At 33.9% G+C, this 19,843-nt stretch overlaps 1 protein-coding gene across 1 annotated transcript in view; it reads right to left on the bottom strand.

Moving 5' to 3' along the window:
- Window positions 1-19,843, bottom strand: part of LOC126889868 (dynein axonemal heavy chain 8) — a 424,246-nt gene that overhangs the window by 93,299 nt on the left and 311,104 nt on the right. The window contains exons 55-58 of the mRNA XM_050658553.1: window positions 11,252-11,525; window positions 10,796-10,954; window positions 5,343-5,628; window positions 1,273-1,388 (exon numbers count right to left, since the gene is read on the bottom strand). Coding sequence (XP_050514510.1) covers window positions 1,273-1,388; window positions 5,343-5,628; window positions 10,796-10,954; window positions 11,252-11,525 — 835 coding nt within the window. The remainder of the gene's footprint in view (window positions 1-1,272; window positions 1,389-5,342; window positions 5,629-10,795; window positions 10,955-11,251; window positions 11,526-19,843) is intronic.

The raw sequence follows: 19,843 nt of genomic DNA, 5'->3' as shown, positions 1-19,843 counted from the left end.
ATGGCAACACTGTCATTTTGATAGCTAATTTGATGGGGTTTGTAAAGTTATACATAACTGCAAAATATCAAATTTTTATTCTCTACCATTTACAAGATAATAGAAAATAACAAAGTTATATCTGTAATTTGGAATATATTCAATAATTAAAATACTAACTGTTTTTTTGAAAAATGCTCAGACCCGTCGATTAGTATATCAAATTGTCCTTTTTGACATATAATAATAATGTATACAGGGTGTCCCAATTTAGAGATATGACGTCATCGTTGATTTTCTTAAATGGCAATACTGTCATTTTGATAGCTATTTTGATAGGGTGTGTAAAGTTATACACAACTGCAAAATTTAAAATTTGTATTCTCTACCATTTAGATGATAATAAAAAATAACAAAGTTATGAAAAAGAAGTAATCAACTAATAATTGAATTTAATTATTTCAATAAATTAAGCAAAAACTCATAATGTTGCCCTCAATTATTGTCAAATTGTCAATGGGCAACGTTATGAGCATTTGCTTAATTGAAATAAATAAATTCAATTATTATTTGATTACTTCTTGTTCTTCATAACTTTGTTATTTTTTATTATCTTGTAAATGGTAGGGAATAAAATTTTGAAATTTTTCAGATGTGTATAACTTTACACACCCTATCAAAATAGCTATCAAAATGATAGTGTTGCCATTTAAGAAAATCAACGATGACGTCATATCTCTAAATTGGGACACCCTGTATACATTATTATTATATGTCAAAAATGACAATTTGATATACTAATCGACGGGTCTGAGCATTTTTCAAAAAAACAGTTAGTATTTTAATTATTGAATATATTCCAAATTACAGATATAACTTTATTATTTTCTATTATCTTGTAAATGGTAGAGAATAAAAATTTGATATTTTGCAGTTATGTATAACTTTACAAACCCTATCAAATTAGCTATCAAAATGACAGTGTTGCCATTTAAGAAAATCGACGATGACGTCATATCTCTAAATTGGGACACCCTGTATACATTTTTATTGAATGTCAAAAAGGACAATTTGAAATACTAATCGACGGGTCTGAGCATTTTCCAAAAAAACAATTAGTATTTGAGATATTGAATTTATTCCACTTTACAGACTCTCTCTGTATATCGGATGTATTATTTTACATGTTAAAAAATAGTAAATGGGCATATATGCAATTTAGGGAGACATCTCAGTCCGTGGGGGAGTCTGTTAAGCTTGTGAAGCCTGTAATAAATGCTATTATTATATTACCTAATCATTAATAATTTTCTAAAGGTATCAAGACTATTGTAACCATCGGGTATAACAGATTCCTCTGGTGCGTCTTTATCAAACCATATTTTCCATTGTCTGTCATTTCCAGTTACCTTAAAAAAATTATATCCGTTATAAATGGATTATAAAATACTGAATTATTTGATTTAATAATGATCAAAATATTGTTACAGAAATAGTACATTGAGACAATCTCCAACCATAAACATTAACATAATTATTTATACAGGGTGTACAAAAAAATGTTTTCTTCTATTTGTCAAATTTAATCATAGTTAATTTAATAAAAAAAAATTTTTTGTACACCCTGTATAAATAATTATGTTAATGTTTATATTAGTGAATAGATAATTAAATAACCTTTCAGATGAGCAATCACACAACCCCCTCTTCTTATTTAAAAAAATCATCGATTACGTCATCACGCTCAGATCGATGACGTCACTAGTATTATATATATCCCAAAAAGTCCTAATTTAAAAATAAAAATCGACCTGTCTGAGGATTTCTCTTGAAATTGGCCCATTATTGAGATAATGAATTTATGCCAACTCAAACGTCCTCACTTATACTACAGTGTCGCGCCCGCTTGATTAGCAATTAAAAAACAAAGGGGTTTCCGATATCGTAATGCAAAAAACTCTTTGGGATTTCATCAATCAATGTTTAAAGAATATCTACCTACCTTGGCAACTTTGAAATTTTTAGATAAATGTCCAATTTAGGGTTAAAAATGGCCGATTTCGCAATTTTCAAAATTTTCAATCGCTTATATAACAAAAACTATTAACTTAAGAGAAAAATCACTAAAGATCTTTTCTGTTTGGAATGATTCAAGAAATTAAAAAAAATTTGTTCGATGCAAAAAAAAATAATTTTAGGAAAAACCCCTAATCTTTCCCCTCGCCTGGCAAGGTCTTATGCTCTTCAGAATCGCCTGTCATTGTACACATTTCTTCTAAATGACTTGCTCAAACACATACTTAAATTTAAACCTTACAGGAGAAAGTTTATTTTACCCCCTTTTCGATTCACTTGGTAGATACACGTGCACCGCTGATACCTGCCAGGTCATAGTTTTTAGCCTTGGTGTGCTATGAATTATCACTAGAAAAATTTCTAGCCTTACAGGACGACCGTTAGTCGGAGGGTTCACTAGCTCTTAGACTAATGTCTTATTGGGACCGTGCAAGTTCGGCAAAGCGACCTCTATTTCTACGCTCTGTACTTTTATTCGCACTTTTAATTATATTGGCCAATTATATTAGTCCTGGTTGCTGGATAATTGTCAAGGCCATAGTCCAAAAAAATAATAAGAAGAAAAAATAAGATGCAGGTTATGTTATGCAAATGTAAAAAATTGTATGTAGTGAATAAAATTAGTTATTAAAATGCAGTACTGCAAGCAAAATACAATTAATTAAATTTACCTTTATATAATAATTGCATATCATATCAATATTGTGGAACAATATATAATTTTTCTGCTTTAATGACAGAAGGTATGAAATATACGTCAATTTGACAATTTCAATTGACAATATGAATTATTTAAGATAGTTGCAATATTTCTCCGCGACTCGCGCACGGCCGTTTCTCGTTTCCCTTCCAAGTACTTGCACACCGCGAATACCAAATAGGGCTTTTCATTCACAGTCATTTGTTTCGAGCTTCTGTCATGTGTCACATAATATTAATATATCTACGTCATACGTTATTGATATAACCAATGATACAAACCTAAGACGTATGACGTAGATATATTAATATTATGTGACACGTGACAGAAGCTCGAAACAAATGACAATCGATCAAAAGCCCTATTGCAAATAAAATGTGACAACTGTCAGATTTAACTAAAATGTCATGTTAGAGTAAATGTCATAAATGTGTATTTATCACGGACTAACCTTTTTTTTATATCATTTGTGACGCACTGAAAAATGCTCATGAAAAGAACCATATATGGTTTCGTTTATGGTTATATTTCGGTTTATTCTTCTGCTTCTTTTTTAGTTTATTGGACTCCACCTACTTGGGTATTTGGCCAGCTCAACGTCGCGGAATAAAGGAAAAATATTTATATTCTAATGACATTTATCGTATGTCATTGTAATAATATATACCAGTTTGTTGAGATTGGAGTTAGATATAGTTATTGAAGGATAGGAAATAAGATTTACTATGGAAAATAAAACCATTTTGTAAAAGTACAAATTTTCTATGAATAGTTCAAACGATCAAAAACAATTGTGACGTCACATAACTGCATTTTCAACTGACGTTTATAATGTCTAATTTAAAATTATATACAATTTTGTTTACTTTGTTGGTTCAGAATGTAAACATATAGCCCGATGACGTCACGACGCGTTTTGGGCTGGCTGGTATAATTTGAATTTTTAATCGTCTTTAGGGGCCAAACGGAAAACAAACAAAACTTTTTTATCTTTGACACATGTTTTAAATTATGTTCTGTTGTGATTTATAACATTTTTTTCGAATTTAAAATTTTATGCAAGTTCCCTATTACATACAACAGAAAAGTGAAAAACAAAAAATTATCAGTAGTAATTGCACAAGAGCTCTAACATTCTTTATTAATTTTAGAGATCGAGTGCAATTTATTGCGATTATTTCACGAATAAAACTGTTCAAAAACCAAAATTTTATTGTAATTTATTTATGTAAGTACAAATTAGTACAATTAAACAAACAGTTGTTATTAAATATTAATTTGACGGTTGAAAGTCATCACTTTTATAATTTTTAAAACATTAATAAAAATTGTCATTAATGTCAGTAATGTCACTGAATGTATTTTTTCGTAGCAACGAAGGGCATCTGACGTAATATACTTGACGACGGGAAATTATCAGTAGTAATTGCATAAGAGCTCTAAAATTATTGAATTTTTCCCGAGTGACACTTTGACAGTTTTAATTTCACGAGCCGAAGGCGAGTGAAATTATGTCAAAGTGTCACGAGGACAAACATTCTATATTAATTTTAGAGATCGAGTGCAATTTGTTGTGATTATTTCATGAATAAAACTGTTCAAAACCAAAATTTTATTGTAATTTATTTATGTAAATACAAATTAGTACTGTTAAACACACAGTTGATATAAAATATTTTACGGTTGAAACTCATCACTTTTATAACTTTTAAAACATTAATTGTCATTAATGTCACTGAATGTATTTTTCCGTAGCAACGAAGGGTATCTGACGTAATATACTTGACGACGGGATATTATCAAAAATTATCAACTTAATTTACATTTCTGTAGCTTTCTATTGGTCAGAATCTCCTATCAATGAAATAATCAAAAATTATCGGGTATAATATCACAAGAGAGTGAGAATAAATTGAAAATAATGCGACAGTTTTTCGAAAACTTGTTGTATGGCAATAGACACGAGAGCCCGCAGGGCTAGAGTGGCTATTGGCCAATGACAACAGATTTGAGTAAAAATGAAGCATTATTTTCTTATTTATTCTTACTGTCGTGTGATATTGGTAAGATTATTTTTTAATACGTATATTATGGATATTTTCTTAAATGTGACAGTTGTCAAAACTAGGAAACTGGCTGCCATTAAACAGAAACAATCTACTTAAAAAAATTCTATCGGTAATTTTCTACAGTAGATAATTCTCAGTATAATTTTGATCTGATTGGACAGAATTAAACACGTGATCAAATATCTTACTATACGATTGGAAGTTAAAATCATTAAAAAATAATCGATTTAATTTAGGTTTCTGTAGCTTTCTATTGGTCAGAATCTCCTATGAATGAAATAATCTCAGTTATATATTCAGGTATACTAAAATATAATCTTATTTAGCTTATAATCGTTGGGATAATGAAAGTAAACTTAGAATAAAAAGAACTTAAACAATCTACAAGATATGCACACCTCCAAACTATGGGAGAAATTAGCTGATGTGATTACCAACTTCTAGTAATAAATAGATAGACGCAAAAGAAGAAAGTTCTGGACAATATTACAAAAACAATACAAAACAAAACCAAGTACCTGCTGTACAATGTATTGAAAATGTCTTAACTTGGATAATGCCACCAAGTTCAACCAAGTTGAATCCGTGATCCATTTAGCTGGTTTCGCTGGACAAGCATTCAGATCCAACGCAGCGCCGCCTTTGATGAAATTTTGGAATTCTTCGTGTGTAATTGTCTCTCTTTCTAGATCTATTCTTAGACACATAAGGAGAACGAACATATATTTGTGTTCTTCGTATAGTCCTCTGCTTTTATATTTAAATATTTCATATGTTAGGTAGTCTATAATATTGACGATACGTCTAAAAATGTTAAAAAAAAATTAAATAAAAACATAAAAAATCGTAACACTTCATGTTTTTAATTCATCTGACATGTTTATAACCCTTAACTTGAGAAACCTCATTTTAGCACACGAACGGAGAAATTCCGTCTGATAGACTACCGTTTTTTAAGGAGATAATAACCGCGTAAATCAAATTTTTTAATTTATTTATTAATATAGTAGGTACCGTACGTTGATTATAAGGTACAGTAAATAATTTCTTTTATTGAATTAACGTGTCTCGATTACAATGATCATTGACACAGGTAAAATTATACATTGATAAACAATACATACATACAATAAATACATAGATTCGGGTGATTTACATTATATGAACATTTATATTTTATTGAAAATATTTATATTTTGTAGGTAGCTTATGGTGTGGAGAATATCATTTGGCGAGTTTAGTGCTTCATTCAGGCTACTCTTGAGTCCATGAAATCGTCGTTCATGTTGATATTTTAGACAATCGAATAGGATATGTTTCACTGACAGCTGGCATTGGCAATATTGGCATATAGGAGGGTCTTCAGAAGCCATTAAATATCCATGGGTTAGTATGGTATGCCCAATTCTCAGTCTTCTAAGTACTACGGTTGATTTTCTGTAGATATTCGGCGGTGTAAATGTACCAATATTCGGTTGAATTTCTTTCAGTTTCGAAGGCAGCCTATTCCAATGAGTTTGCCAGCAGTTAACTGTTAAATGTTTAAAATGACGTTTTAGATCTTTGTCTATTTGGATACATTCAGGATCACTGGTTGATGATAGTGCTGATGTGGCTGCGGCGTCTGCTCTTTCATTTCCCTGAATACCTACATGGGAGGGTACCCAGATGATTGTCGGAATGACTCCTTGGGAGGTCAGTAATTTAATTGAGTCATGGATGGCTTTAACAATTGGATGTCTTGTGAAAATATTTTTTGTGGAACTGATAGATGCTAAGGAGTCAGTGCAAATTGCTGGAGATGCGTAATTATTTGATAAAGAGTTTATTGCGTGAAGTATTCCTACTAATTCAGCTGTATGAATGCTGCAAAATGATGGAAGGGTCGATGTTTTGATGATTTCTGTTGACGTTGTGACTGCACAACTAACTCTGTCATTATTCTTGGAGCTATCAGTGTAGATTATTAGGTCAGAGTGTAATTGGCTAACAATATTTAGGAACATGTGTTGGAGAGTTAACGGATGAGTTTCATGCTTGGAATATTGACTTAAGGTGGTATTTATTTTGGGGATAGTTTTATTCCAAGGAGGAACGGAGGAGATCTTATTGGGGGAAGTAGATGTCAAGTCTATATTTTGTAAAAGCGGTGAGAGTAGCTGTCGAATCGTGGGTAGTTTGCCCGAAGTAAGACCAATATTTTCTTGGGGGTTAGCTATCAAAGAATATACTAAATTACTGGGAGTGGCTGATATCCTAGCAGCGTAGTTAAGTAGTAGCTGTTGGTGTCTGGCCCAAAGTGGAGCTTCATTAGCTTCAATGTGTAAACTATCTGAGGGACTGGATCTGAATGCTCCCAAGCATAGCCTCAGAGCAGTGTTGTGTATTGGATTCAACTTCTTTAAATCAGATTTTGATGCAGTCATGTACAAAAAACAACCATAATCTAACCTGGATCGAATAAGGGATCTGTATATTATCAGCATCATTTTCTCTTCTGCTCCCCATTGATGATGTGCCAGTGTTTTCAAGATGTTTAGTTTACCGGCACAGTTGTCCTTTAGATTTTTTAAGTGTATTTTCCGGTTTAACTTCTGATCGAATACTAGCCCCAAGATTTTATGATGATTTACTGTAGGTAAAGCAACATGGTTTAGATATATTTCCGGGTTATGAGCACTTGATTGCTTTCTGGTAAATTTTAGTATTTTAGATTTTGAGTTGGAAAGTATGATGCCATGTTGTGTGGACCAGGAATATACGTTGTTTACAGCATTTTGAATGAGATTTGATGTACTGGATAAGCTTGCTCCACTACAGTAAATAAGTAGATCATCAGCGTACAGTAGCGCTTTTACCGGTTGATTAACTTCTTCTGAAATATCATTAATTGTTAAGTTGAACAGAGTTGGACTTAAAACAGAGCCTTGAGGTACACCATTGAGTTGTTCGAGAACACGTGCCTCACTTTCATTTATTCTAACTTTAAATTTACGGTGATTTCAAAAGTTATCTATGAATGCGTAAATATTGCCTGTAATATTATTATCGATGAGTTTCTGTAATATTACATTCTTTGGAATATTGTCGAAGGCGCTTTCAATATCGAAGGCTGCCACAACTGTATCATGTTTCTTATTGAAATTCTCTGTTATGTGATTTTGTAGTAATACTAAATTGTCACTTGCGCTTCGTTGTGGTCTGAATCCCGATTGAACCGAGCTAATTACGTTATGCTTTTCAGAAAACCAGATAAGTCTGTTATTGATTAATTTTTCCATTAATTTGCACATGCAACAAGTTAATGAGATGGGTCTAAATAGGATGGCTCTATTGAAGGTTTGTCGGGTTTTTTAATTGGAAGAATGAATGATTGTCTCCATAGGATAGGAAACTTTTCTTTGATCCAAAGAGAATTATAAAATGAAAGTAATTTTGTGAGTCCAGTAAATAAATTTAAAATATATTTAAAAGTAGAAAAATTATTGACAGTAACTCATAATAGTCTAGGCGCCAAATAGAGGTCACCGTGTCCTTTTCAATTCTGATGGACAAACTCAACGGTTTCTTATGGATTTTTGGCTGCTGATTACGAATTTCGAGGGTGGAATTCGATCCCAGTGGTCAAAAAATTGTTATAAACAATTTAATTGTTTATAAATTGTTTATAAAGCTCTGGCTCATAAACTAAAACAGATAAAAAAGAATGTTTTAAATAAAATTTGTTCTATAATAAAAAACGAAGAAAAAACGTTTACTAAACTTAAATCCAACAATTAGAACTCAAGATATTGTAAAATTAGTGCACAATGCAAAGTTCAAATTTCAAAATAAGTATTTTTTGCAGCTTTATCGATCGTAACTCTGCTTCTACGCATGCAAATGAGCCTTAGAAGGTCTCATTTTAAAGTTTAATAAATATGCTTTTAAACAAAGTTTGCTAAATTACTTTGTCTTCATTTGTTTTAAAGTTATATCCGATTGAAGTTAAAATTTTCTTAAAAAAAATGTACATTAATTTGTTTATAAGGGTTTCAAGCAAATTTGAGCTATAAACATTTATACTTTAATTAATAATAATGATAGAAGAACTGAAAAGGAACATTTTGAGCTTAAGAAAATGTTCGTTGTTTATTTTTGGCCGATATCCATATTTTAATAGCGCGCTCTGAGGCGCGAGATTAGCTCACCGCGTAAAGGTTCACGCGCTAACTTCTCGATGCAAATTATAATATATATGTATATATACGTTATGTTTATTTTTCATTTTTGAAGATCCTAATAAAATTTTATCATATAATTCTTATAGTTAAATCATCATACTGTACCTCGTATCACCTTTCATTCTATTTACTTTGTCTTCTATTTTTTGTACTAAATGTGAAAAAAAACATTAAAACTAAGATTTCAGAAATATAACTAAAAAGTAAGTTGATATTATTTATTAATACTATTTTTACAAACATTATCTTTCATGCATCTGCATCGAGATATACAGAGAATCTCAGCTTTTTTACTTCTGCATCTTTTTCTTCTTCTACTAGAGCAATTTTTAAAGTTACATGGCGGTACTAAGTCTGTTCTTATAGGCAGTAAAACTAAAACTTCTGGGGCCTCAGAGTCTAATTATCTTATGATATCCATATAAAGTGGATCTAGTTCTTTTGCAACATCATCAAGGCACGTTAATTGTGTGTATGCCGCCACAACATAAATGCTCGTCTTATATGCAATGATGTAAAAGAATATGTAAAAGAACTCGGTTCATTTTTATATAGATATTACATATTGGCTCATTTGCATGCGTAGAAGCCGAGTTACGATCGATAAAGCGTCGAAAAATACTTACATACTTGACTTTGAGCCGATTAAAATATCTATATCTTGACCAAAAATAAACTTACGAACATTTTAAAAAGCTCAAAATATTCCTTTTGAGTTTTTCTATCATTATTGTTAATTAAAGTAAAAATGTTTACAGCTCAAATTTACATGAAATCCTTATAAACAAATTAATGTACAATTTTTTTAAGAAAATTATAAATTCAAACTGGTATAACTTTAAAACAAATGAAGAAAAAGTAATTTAATAAATTTTTTTTGGAAGCCAATCAACTAAGCTTTAAAATAAGACCTACTAGGGCTCATTTGCATGCGTAGAAACTGAGTTACGATCGATAAAGCTTCGAAAAATACTTATTTTTGCAATTTGCATTGTGCACTAATTTTACAATATCTTGAGTTCTAACTCTTGGATTTAACGTTAGCAAACGTTTTTTGCTTCGTTTTGTATTAACGAACAAATTTTATTTGAAACATTCTTTTTTATCTCTTTTAGTTTATGAGACAGAGCCTTATAAACAATTTATAAACAATTAAATTGTTTATAACAATTTTTTGACCACTCCGATCGAAATCCACCATCGAAATTTGTAATCAGCAGCCAAAAATCCATAAGAAACCGTTGAGTTTGTCCATCAGAATTGAAAAGGACACGGTGACCCCTCTGGCGCCTAGACTATAAGCGCTTAAAATGCGTTGATTTTGATTTATCGTTACAGAAAAAAAAGGAAATATGTACTTTAAATATGCATTTTTTTAAGCGATAACGCTAGAAAATAGTCCAACATAAACACAATAATGAAGAAAACAACTTCTGATATTATAAAAAATGTACTGTAGGTACACGAATTTAACGTAATAAACTTAGTCACACGAACAAAGACTGTCGAATGTTTATAATAACCTTGCAAGGAGTAAATATTTCTTCTTCCAAATCAGCCGCCTGCTAAACAACCAATAGCATTAGGAATATATGAAGCGTGATGCCGATGGGTGGAGTTGTTCGCAATAATCTTTAGAATATGTGTTCATTTCATGCTACAGTCTGTCAGACGGCACGTCTCGGGTTAAGGTTTATAAATTAAAACCTATTTTTTCTAATGTAATGTAAAAATGGTTAGCACTTTACCTGGATATTATAGGAGACTTTTCAGATCTGTACATTGATAGATCAAATCGTTCTAAAAATTGCACTAAAGAGGTTTGGTACATATAATTCACCATAGCCATAGAGACTACCAGGAAGTATAGTACACTTCCTCTAGCTGCTATTGGTCTAAACTCTTCGCTAAAATTAAAAATAAATTTTAAGATAAATGTTAAATAATCACGTTCATCATATCACAAGCGAAGGAAAGAAAATATTTTTAAAGGTTCGAAAAATGGATAGACAGACGAACTGTACAATTAAGCCTAAGCCTGGCATTTATTAATATAACAATATTATACTAAGTCACATAGAAAAAGAGAACACCCAGTAGGACTAGGTTAGTAACTGATCAGAGTTTAAGAAAAATCCAACCATCCGAACACATTAAAAAAATTATAACGTGCTGAGCATCCAGTTGTATTATAATATGCTTACCGCGCTACATTTATTTTTATTTCTGTTTCTTTAGCTATCATTAACTTTTCCTTGACTTCATTAGCAGTACTCTTTGTTGTGTTTAATACTATTATGACCGATTCATCATCTAGCAAAGAACCTTGTGTAGTTGTCAATTTGTAAAGTAGATTTTGTTCGAGTTCTAGCATCTTTCTCTTGTTTGCTGTTACATCCTTGATGAGATTGGTTCGTTCCTGTTCAAGTTCTTTCTTTTCTGTTAGAATTACTCTACCAAGTAACTGATCTTCTAGTCCTAAAATTAAAATGAATTAAGTAAGAATTAAACAAACTAGTCGATGGCTAAAAGGACAAAAATATTGTATGTCTAAAATTGATGTTTTCGGTAAAATCAATTTAAAAGTTTGCGTTATCCTATCCGTGACAAACCGTATTTTAAAAATAACTAAATTACAGTTAAGTTCGTGTTACACCGTTCTTTTATATCTTATTCAGTTTTAATTCTCTTAGGGTTAAATGTTAATCAGATTTAACAAGCTAAAAGTAACCCCCTGTATGGACATACAATAAATGTGAAGAAAACATGGACATACAATATGTTATTCCCATACTGCAATTGTGAAAATATAAAATCAGCTTTAAAATAGTACTAGTAGTACAAATGAATTTTTTATTAAGGGCGTAGGAAAACCTTATCAAACGCAGCCTGATGGAGGAATTGGACAGAGCAATCTTGTCCACCTCCAACAGCCAAGCAAAAGCGCCCACGTTTAAGTCGTGGACCTACTCTGTTGAGATCATCAGAGTGGCCTGCGATGACGACGAGGCGCTTGCGTGGCTAAAAAAGGCTATAGATGACCTCAAACCGTATGAGGACGCATCACTAGCTGTTGTCAGTCAGGATAAGCTGCCGAAGCTTACTAAAGCCTCTCTATGGATCTCGGAGGATGTTACTAACACCTCCGATGACACAGAAAGAGTGCAGCGGAGGCTAACGGCGCAAAATCCAGACATGTCAGTTGCGAGATGGTGCACCTTCCACCATGAGGCCAAAACCGATCCAAACGGACACCTGTTCGTCTTCGGAATCGGAGACGAGGACATGGCTGTTCTTAAGAAAAGAGCAATGAGGCTGAGCTACGCGTTCACCTCATTGACTCTAAAAGCAAGCAAACAAAAAATGGAGGGCACCTCCTCGGAACCAGGGACCTCAGATACTCGGCAACCGGATACGGTCACTGAGACTGAAACACCCGTGGTTCCACAGCAGGACGACGATCATCAGATGGTGGTCGACGAACGCTGCAGAGGAAGCACCGAAACGACTAAGGCTGCCGCCTCCTCAAGTGAGGAGGAATGGACTCATAAAAAGAACCAATACGACACCTTCGGCATGGGCAAAGCCGTCGGGAAAAAGTAACGATTATTCAATGCAACCTCCAGCACAAAAAGGTGGCAACCGCGACACTCTGCCGCCACCTGGATGTAAAGGAGGTTGCAATAGCATTAATCCAAGAACCTTGGATAATTAAGACCAAAATAACTGGTTTTGGCAGTTTAAATGGTCAAATCTTCAGCTTACCAAGCAACCAACAACCGAGAACAGCAATATATGTTCCCAGGAAAATCAAAGCCTCCCCCCTGGTGCAGTTTTGCACCTCAGACGTAACTGCTGTTAAAGTAAAATGCCCACGGGGAAAAGGCAAAAGCAGCGAGTTGGTACTAGCATCGGTCTACCTACCCTCAGATGCAGCCACCCTACCACCAACAAAGGAGATGGAAGATCTGGTAGACCATTGTCTCAGCCAGAAGGTAGAACTTATTATCGGCTGCGATTCGAATTCTCACCATCTAGGCTGGGGCATCAAAGATAACAATTCTCGAGGTAAGTCTCTTTATGACTATATTATTAGTAAAGATTTGTAAATCTTAAATAGAGGCACGGAACCTACATTTATTAATGTTCGTAGCCAAACAGTTATAGATATCACGCTAGCAACAGCAGAAATATCTAATAAAATTCAGAACTGGCAGGTCTCAGAGGACACCTCTATGTCTGATCACCGCTGGTTGACCTATATTATTAGTCTGGAAAAAAGCCTTATCAAATCTCGCGACCCTAGGAGGACGGATGTAGAACTCTACAACCGCCTCTTAGAAGATGCTCTGCGGAATGAAAAGACTTTAACTCCAGGAACTAATAAAGAATTGGAAAGGTACACGGTATCTATCCAAAATAAAATAAGCTACGCTTATAAAAAATCCTGTCCGATAAGGATGATCCAGGAAAGTCGCAAAACCAACTCTTGGTTGGGCACTGAACTGGAACACCTTAGAAAGACAGCAAGAACTTCTTTTAATAAAGCAAAACGCACCAAACTCAAAGAGGATTGGGATATTTATCAATCAAACCTCAGAGAGTTTAAGAAAATGTGTAGACAAAAACAAAGAGCTGCTTGGAGAGCCTACTGTGAGGAAATTGAAGATTTTCCGCAAGCTTCCAGGCTACAAAAAGCGCTTTCAAAAGATCCACATCGGCATATCAGCATACTAACAAATGAAGATGGAAGCAAAACTTCCAACCTTTGCGAAAGTGCTGAGATCCTGATGAAAACACACTTCCCCGGTTGTAGCATTTCAAAAGCACCGAACTGGACGGAAGAAATAATCATACCCACACCAAATGACTGACATCTTGCCAGAACATTAATTAGTGAGGAAAAGATAAGATGGGCCATATCGTGCTTCGCCCCTTTTAAATCGCCAGGGCCTGACGGCATATATCCAGCCCTACTACGGTGGGGACTGGATATCCTTTTGCCGCACCTTGTGAGAATGTTCAGAGCCTCCTTAGCTCTGAGATATATTCCTAGACAGTGGAGAGAGGTACGTGTGGTCTTCATACCAACACCAAGTAGGATGGATTACACCCTACCGAAGGCTTTCCGACCAATTAGCCTAACATGATGGAAAGGCTATGCGAGAGGTACATAAGAGATGAAGTTCTGGTTCATAATCCACTTCATCCAAATCAACATGCATATAATTCGGGAAGATCTACCGATTCTGCACTTCATCAAGTAGTGGGAAGAATTGAAAGATCGCTGGATAATAAAGAGTCCACCCTAGGTATATTCATAGACATTGAGGGAGCGTTTGATAAAACAACTTTCCCAACCATCACCCAACAGCTCAATGTCAGGAATGTCCCCCTGGCCGTGAGCGAATGGATATTCATGCTGTGAAATAGAGCAATAAGCATAAATGTAGAAGACGTTTTGGTTAGAGGGATGGTTACGAGGGGATGTCCACAAGGGGGGAGGAGGTGCTATCACCACTCCTCTGGACATAGTGTTGGATACCCTGGTTGACCAACTCAGCAAGAACGGTTTCTACACAATAGCCTATGCAGACGATATAACCGTCTTGCAAAGCGGTAAGTTTGAGAACACACTATGCGAGAGATTACAAGTTGCTCTAAGACTAATAGAAACATGGTGTAAGGAACACTCACTTTCTATAAATCCAAAAAAGACAGAGATGGTCCTCTTCACCAGAAAAAGAAGGATCACGGGATTAATACCACCTAGGATTCTAAACTGCAGTCTGAACTTATCTGAAGAGGTGCAATACCTTGGTATTACCCTTGATAGGAAGTTAACATGGAACTCTCACTTAGATAGTAGAGCTAAAATAGCATATATTGCCTATGAACAGTGTCGGCGAACGGTCGGACGCACTTGGGGCCTTTCGCCCAGGGTGGTCGCCTGGATCTACACTACTGTCATTAGGCCAATGCTAACTTACGGAGCCATTGCTTGGGTACCAAAAGTGCTACAGGCCACAGCGATCAACAAACTAAACCATATTCAACGGATGGCTTGCCTAAATATAACAGGTGCCATGAAAACAACACCAACTGCTGCAATGGAGTTGCTCATTGGCATTACCCCTTTAGACATATGTGTCAGAGAGGTGGCGCTGATGACGATGATGAGATTATGCTCAGCGGGTGCAAACCTTGATGTAGGAATGGAACAATTATGTCGTTTCTGGCGGGGTGAGCTGGAGGCACTGCCCCAGCTACATGCGGGCCATGAATGCGACTCAATTAAACCTACGTTTGTCTTCGACAAACCCTACAAAATCGAAACAAGACAACATAGGGAGTCAAACGTGGCAAATTCATATTGCATCTACACCGATGGCTCCAAAACGGAAGAAGGCTCAGGATGTGTAATATACTCCAGATCATTGAACCTTAGTATAAATTGGGGTATGGGCAAAAATGCCAGCGTAGTTCATACTGAACTGGCTGGTATCTCCATAGTCGCAAAAGAGATAATCGGGAAAGGTATAGCCGGCAAAACTGTAATAATCTGCACAGACAGCAGACAAGCGCTACTAACCCTGAACAGACCACGTGTCATATCACGACTAGTAATGGAGTGTTATGAATCACTAGTCCAAGCTTCGGATGGTAACAACATCATCCTGAGGTGGGTTAAAGGACACAACGGAAATAAAGACAACCGCATTGCTGACCAGCTAGCTAGAAGGGCAGCAGGCCTAAGACTCTTAGGACCTTGTGATCTTTTTGGCTTGTCAACTGCAACAATCGCGTAAACTGTCAAATATCCCTCCCACACGCAAACCGTAAAAAGATGGGAAGAAGGGCCAGGATGTAGACTTGCCAAGGTAACACTAAGGAACCTTGGGAAGTCAGCATCAGAAAAGTACTTGAGAATGACCAGGAAAAACCTACGCTTGACAGTTGTTTTTTTAACTGGCTATTGTCAACTAAGAAAACACCTCCACACATTGGGGCTAATAGACACATCTCTATGCAGGAGGTGTGAACGAGATGACGAAACTGTCGAGCATGTCCTATGTGAATGTCCGGAGTTATCGTCAATACGAAAGTATGCGTTCGGCGAGCCTTGGCCTACACATGCCGATATAAGGGAGATGTCACCAGGTAATTTGTCCACCTTCCTAGAAATGGCAGGATGGATAATGAACTAAGGACGACAACCACCTGGGAGGATGTACAATGGGTCAATTGTGGCCTAAGTGCTGTGGGACTTGACTCACACTCCCTACTCTACAGATACAGAAGGACGCAGGCTCAAAATTTCGGACCAATGCTTTTTAAATGCAGTCATTTTTTTCGATTCCTGAGAAAACCAATAAATATTTTTGAAAAATTTAAACGCACAATGAAAGATTACATTATTACCGAGGGCCGAAATTCCCTTAGAATAAACAAAAAGTTTCTTTTGAATGAGATATTTGAAATTAAAAATCACACTAAATTTTCTCTTTTTTTCACCTCTGTAACTTATTAAAATAAACATTACACTGGGGTGCAAAATTAACAGGACACCTTAAAAATGGGTCATTTTTGATGTCTGGAATTTTCTAAACCTGTTGTCCGATTTAAGTGATTTTTTAATATGTTATAGCCTTATTCTTTACCAATATCGCTGTAATAGTATTGTTGCTATTCAGTAAAATTTTCATTGTATACCGGGTGTACCAATCAAACTGTGTTTTTTTCTAAAAGTTTGCATCACCCTGTGGAACATTCTAGCATTTATAAAATAATAAAATTAAATTCCAACTATAGCCTCATGTTTTCTCAACATTTTGTTTTTTGATTCATTCACTTCCTTTGGACCATAAAAAAGTTAGGTACTTTAACAACTAGCCATGTTTTTCATCAATACAGGGTGTTTTAAATAAGTATGGCAAACTTTAAGGGGAAATTCTGCATCAATAAATAATGAGAGTTTGCTTTATAAAGAAAAAGCTTCGTTTCCGAGATACGGGGTGTTGAAATTTTTATTACAAATTGACGATTTATTTATTTCTTTAAAACCGGTTGGGATATGCAAATGAAATTTAGTCAGTTTTAAGATGTAGTTATTGCATATTTTTTGACATACAATTAAGTATTTACTTTTCACCATTGACGCGCATATGGGTAATATAACCGCTCATATTACCCGTATGCACGCCAATGGTAAATATTAAATTCCTACTTGTATGTCAAAAAAGGAAAATAACTACGTCTTAAAACCCACCAATTTCATTTGCATATCTCAAGCGGTTTTAAAGGAATAAATAAATCGTCAATTTGTAAGAAAAATTTCAACACGCTCTATCTCAGAAACGATGAAACGAAGCATTTGCGGACATAGGTTTATAAAGCAAACTGTCATTATTTTTTCATGTAGTTGCCACACCCCTTGAAGTTTGCCACACTTGTTTAAAAATACTGTATTCATGAAAAACATGGGTAATTGTTAAAGTACCTAACTTTTTTATGGTCCAACATAAGCGAATGAATAAAAAAATAGAATGTTGAGAAAACATGAATCTATGGTTGGGTTTTAATTTCAGTATTTTATAAATGCTAGAATATTCGACAGGGTGATGCGAAGTTTGAGAAAAAAAACACAGTGTCATTGGTACACCCGGTATACAATGAAAATCACCGGTTTAGTAACAATATTATTACAGCGATATTGTTAACGAATAAGACTATAACTATATAACTATAAGAATGGAAAGAAAGGTATATTGATGAGAACATAAATACAGGAAATCACTACAGATCAATCAGAAACTATATCACAGATAAACCTTGGTTTTCTAAAATGGAGTCGACAAAGGATATGACAAGAACCATATGCAGAATGAGATTTAACCACTGTCTTACACCATCATATATATTTAAACTTAATATAGCTGATAGCCCTCAATGTATTTGTGGTCAGTTTGGTAACCTACAACACAAAATTTTGACCTGTTCTCTTATTTCTGTTAATATGTTTTTAAATTCACTGTATTCTTTGACTGATGTCCACCATCCCATTAATTTAAATTATTTATTAACATTAGAAAATAATGAGTTGGTATATCGACTATTGTATAAACATATTTTAGATATTAAACTTAAGTTGTAATTGTAAAATATAGTTTAAGTATTTCTTGTAAATTGTTATATATTAAAAGAAAAAAGAAAAGAAAAAAAAATATAAATATAAAAAGAAAAAAAAAAGAAAAAAAAAATACAAAAAATATATAAAAAAAATATAAAAAAATAATAGAAAAAAATATATAATAAAAAAATTATATAATAAAAAAAATGAATAACGAACTTGGACAGTCCATAGTAAAAAGCTTTCGAATGAAGTAGAGGGCTAAAGAAGAAAAGAAGAATGTTGCAGTTTTTACTGTGGAACTCTGAGAACATCATTTAGAAAAAAAATAAATAAAAAAAAATATAATATAAAAAATTATTAAAAAAAATACAAAAATAATTATTTATTAGTAGAATTGTTCATTAATGAATAATATTAGTATTAGTTTTAGGATAAGATACGAAAAAATGACTAATAAAATAAAAAATAGAAAAATTGGCGAATGGATTTAGTGTCCGCAGTCATATAAACCCAAATAAATAACAACAAGACTATAACATGTTAAAAAATCACTTAAATGGGACAACAGGTTTAGAAAATTAGAGACATCAAAAATGACCCATTTTTAAGGTGTCCTTTTAATTTTGCACCCCAGTGTAGTTATTTTCAGAGACTTTCGGCCCTCGGTAATAACGTAGTCTTTCATTCTGCGTTTAAATTTTTCTAAAATACTAATTAGTTTTCTCAGGATTCGAAAAAAAGTGAATACATTTGAAAAGCATTGGCTCGAAATATTGCACCTACGCTCTTAAGGAATAAAGATGCATAGAGTCAAACACAATTAAACCTTAGGCTACCTTTACGCAGACGCGTGTAACACATACTATAGAGCAGGGGTGGGCAAATATTTTAAGCGCGGGCCAAAATAAAATATTCAAAATGTGTCCCGGGCCGGAGGACCATACCGCGTATACATGCACGCGAATGTTTTTGGTGGAGTTCATTCAATGTCCAAAAAATTATTTTTGAATTCCCCGTTCAATTTCTGACAAACAATCTATCTTCCCGTTTTTTCATACGACGCTTCGTTTTCATGCAAAAAATAAAATATCTTAACGCTTACAAAGTATTCGAAATAACTTTCTACAGATTGTCATTCATATAGAAACTTCGTCGAATACTTTGTAAGCGTTAAGATATTTTATTTTTTGCATGGAATCAAAGCGTCGTATGAAAAAACGGGGAGATAGATTGTTTGTCAGAAATTGAACGGGGAATTTAAAAATAATTTTTAATTTGAAATATCTCAGTGGCGTATTATTTTTTTCTTTAAAAAAATTTCATACCATTAGCCGTAAGCGCGCCAATGGTGAATATAAATTTCTTAATTGTATGTCAAAAAATGCGCAATAACTACGTTCTTAAAATCCACCAAATTTAATTTGCATATCTTAACCAGTTTTAGAGCAATACAAATCATCAGTTTGTACGAAAAATTTTAACGCCCCGTATCTCGGAAACAAATAAAAATCGAATAACAACATATGAATTATTTTTAGTTATTATTACCTATTTTACGCAGTCTTAAAGTTTGGTGCGTTCCTCCCCACTTACCCTGTATATACAGATAATAGGGAACTTGCATAAAATTTTAAATTCGAGAAAATGGTATAAATCACAACAA

Source organism: Diabrotica virgifera, chromosome 8 (genome assembly GCF_917563875.1).
Source record: "Diabrotica virgifera virgifera chromosome 8, PGI_DIABVI_V3a".
NCBI classification, from domain to species: domain Eukaryota; kingdom Metazoa; phylum Arthropoda; class Insecta; order Coleoptera; family Chrysomelidae; genus Diabrotica; species Diabrotica virgifera.
The sequence above is the reverse complement of the archived record's forward strand: the minus strand, read 5'-3'. Positions and strand labels throughout refer to the sequence as shown.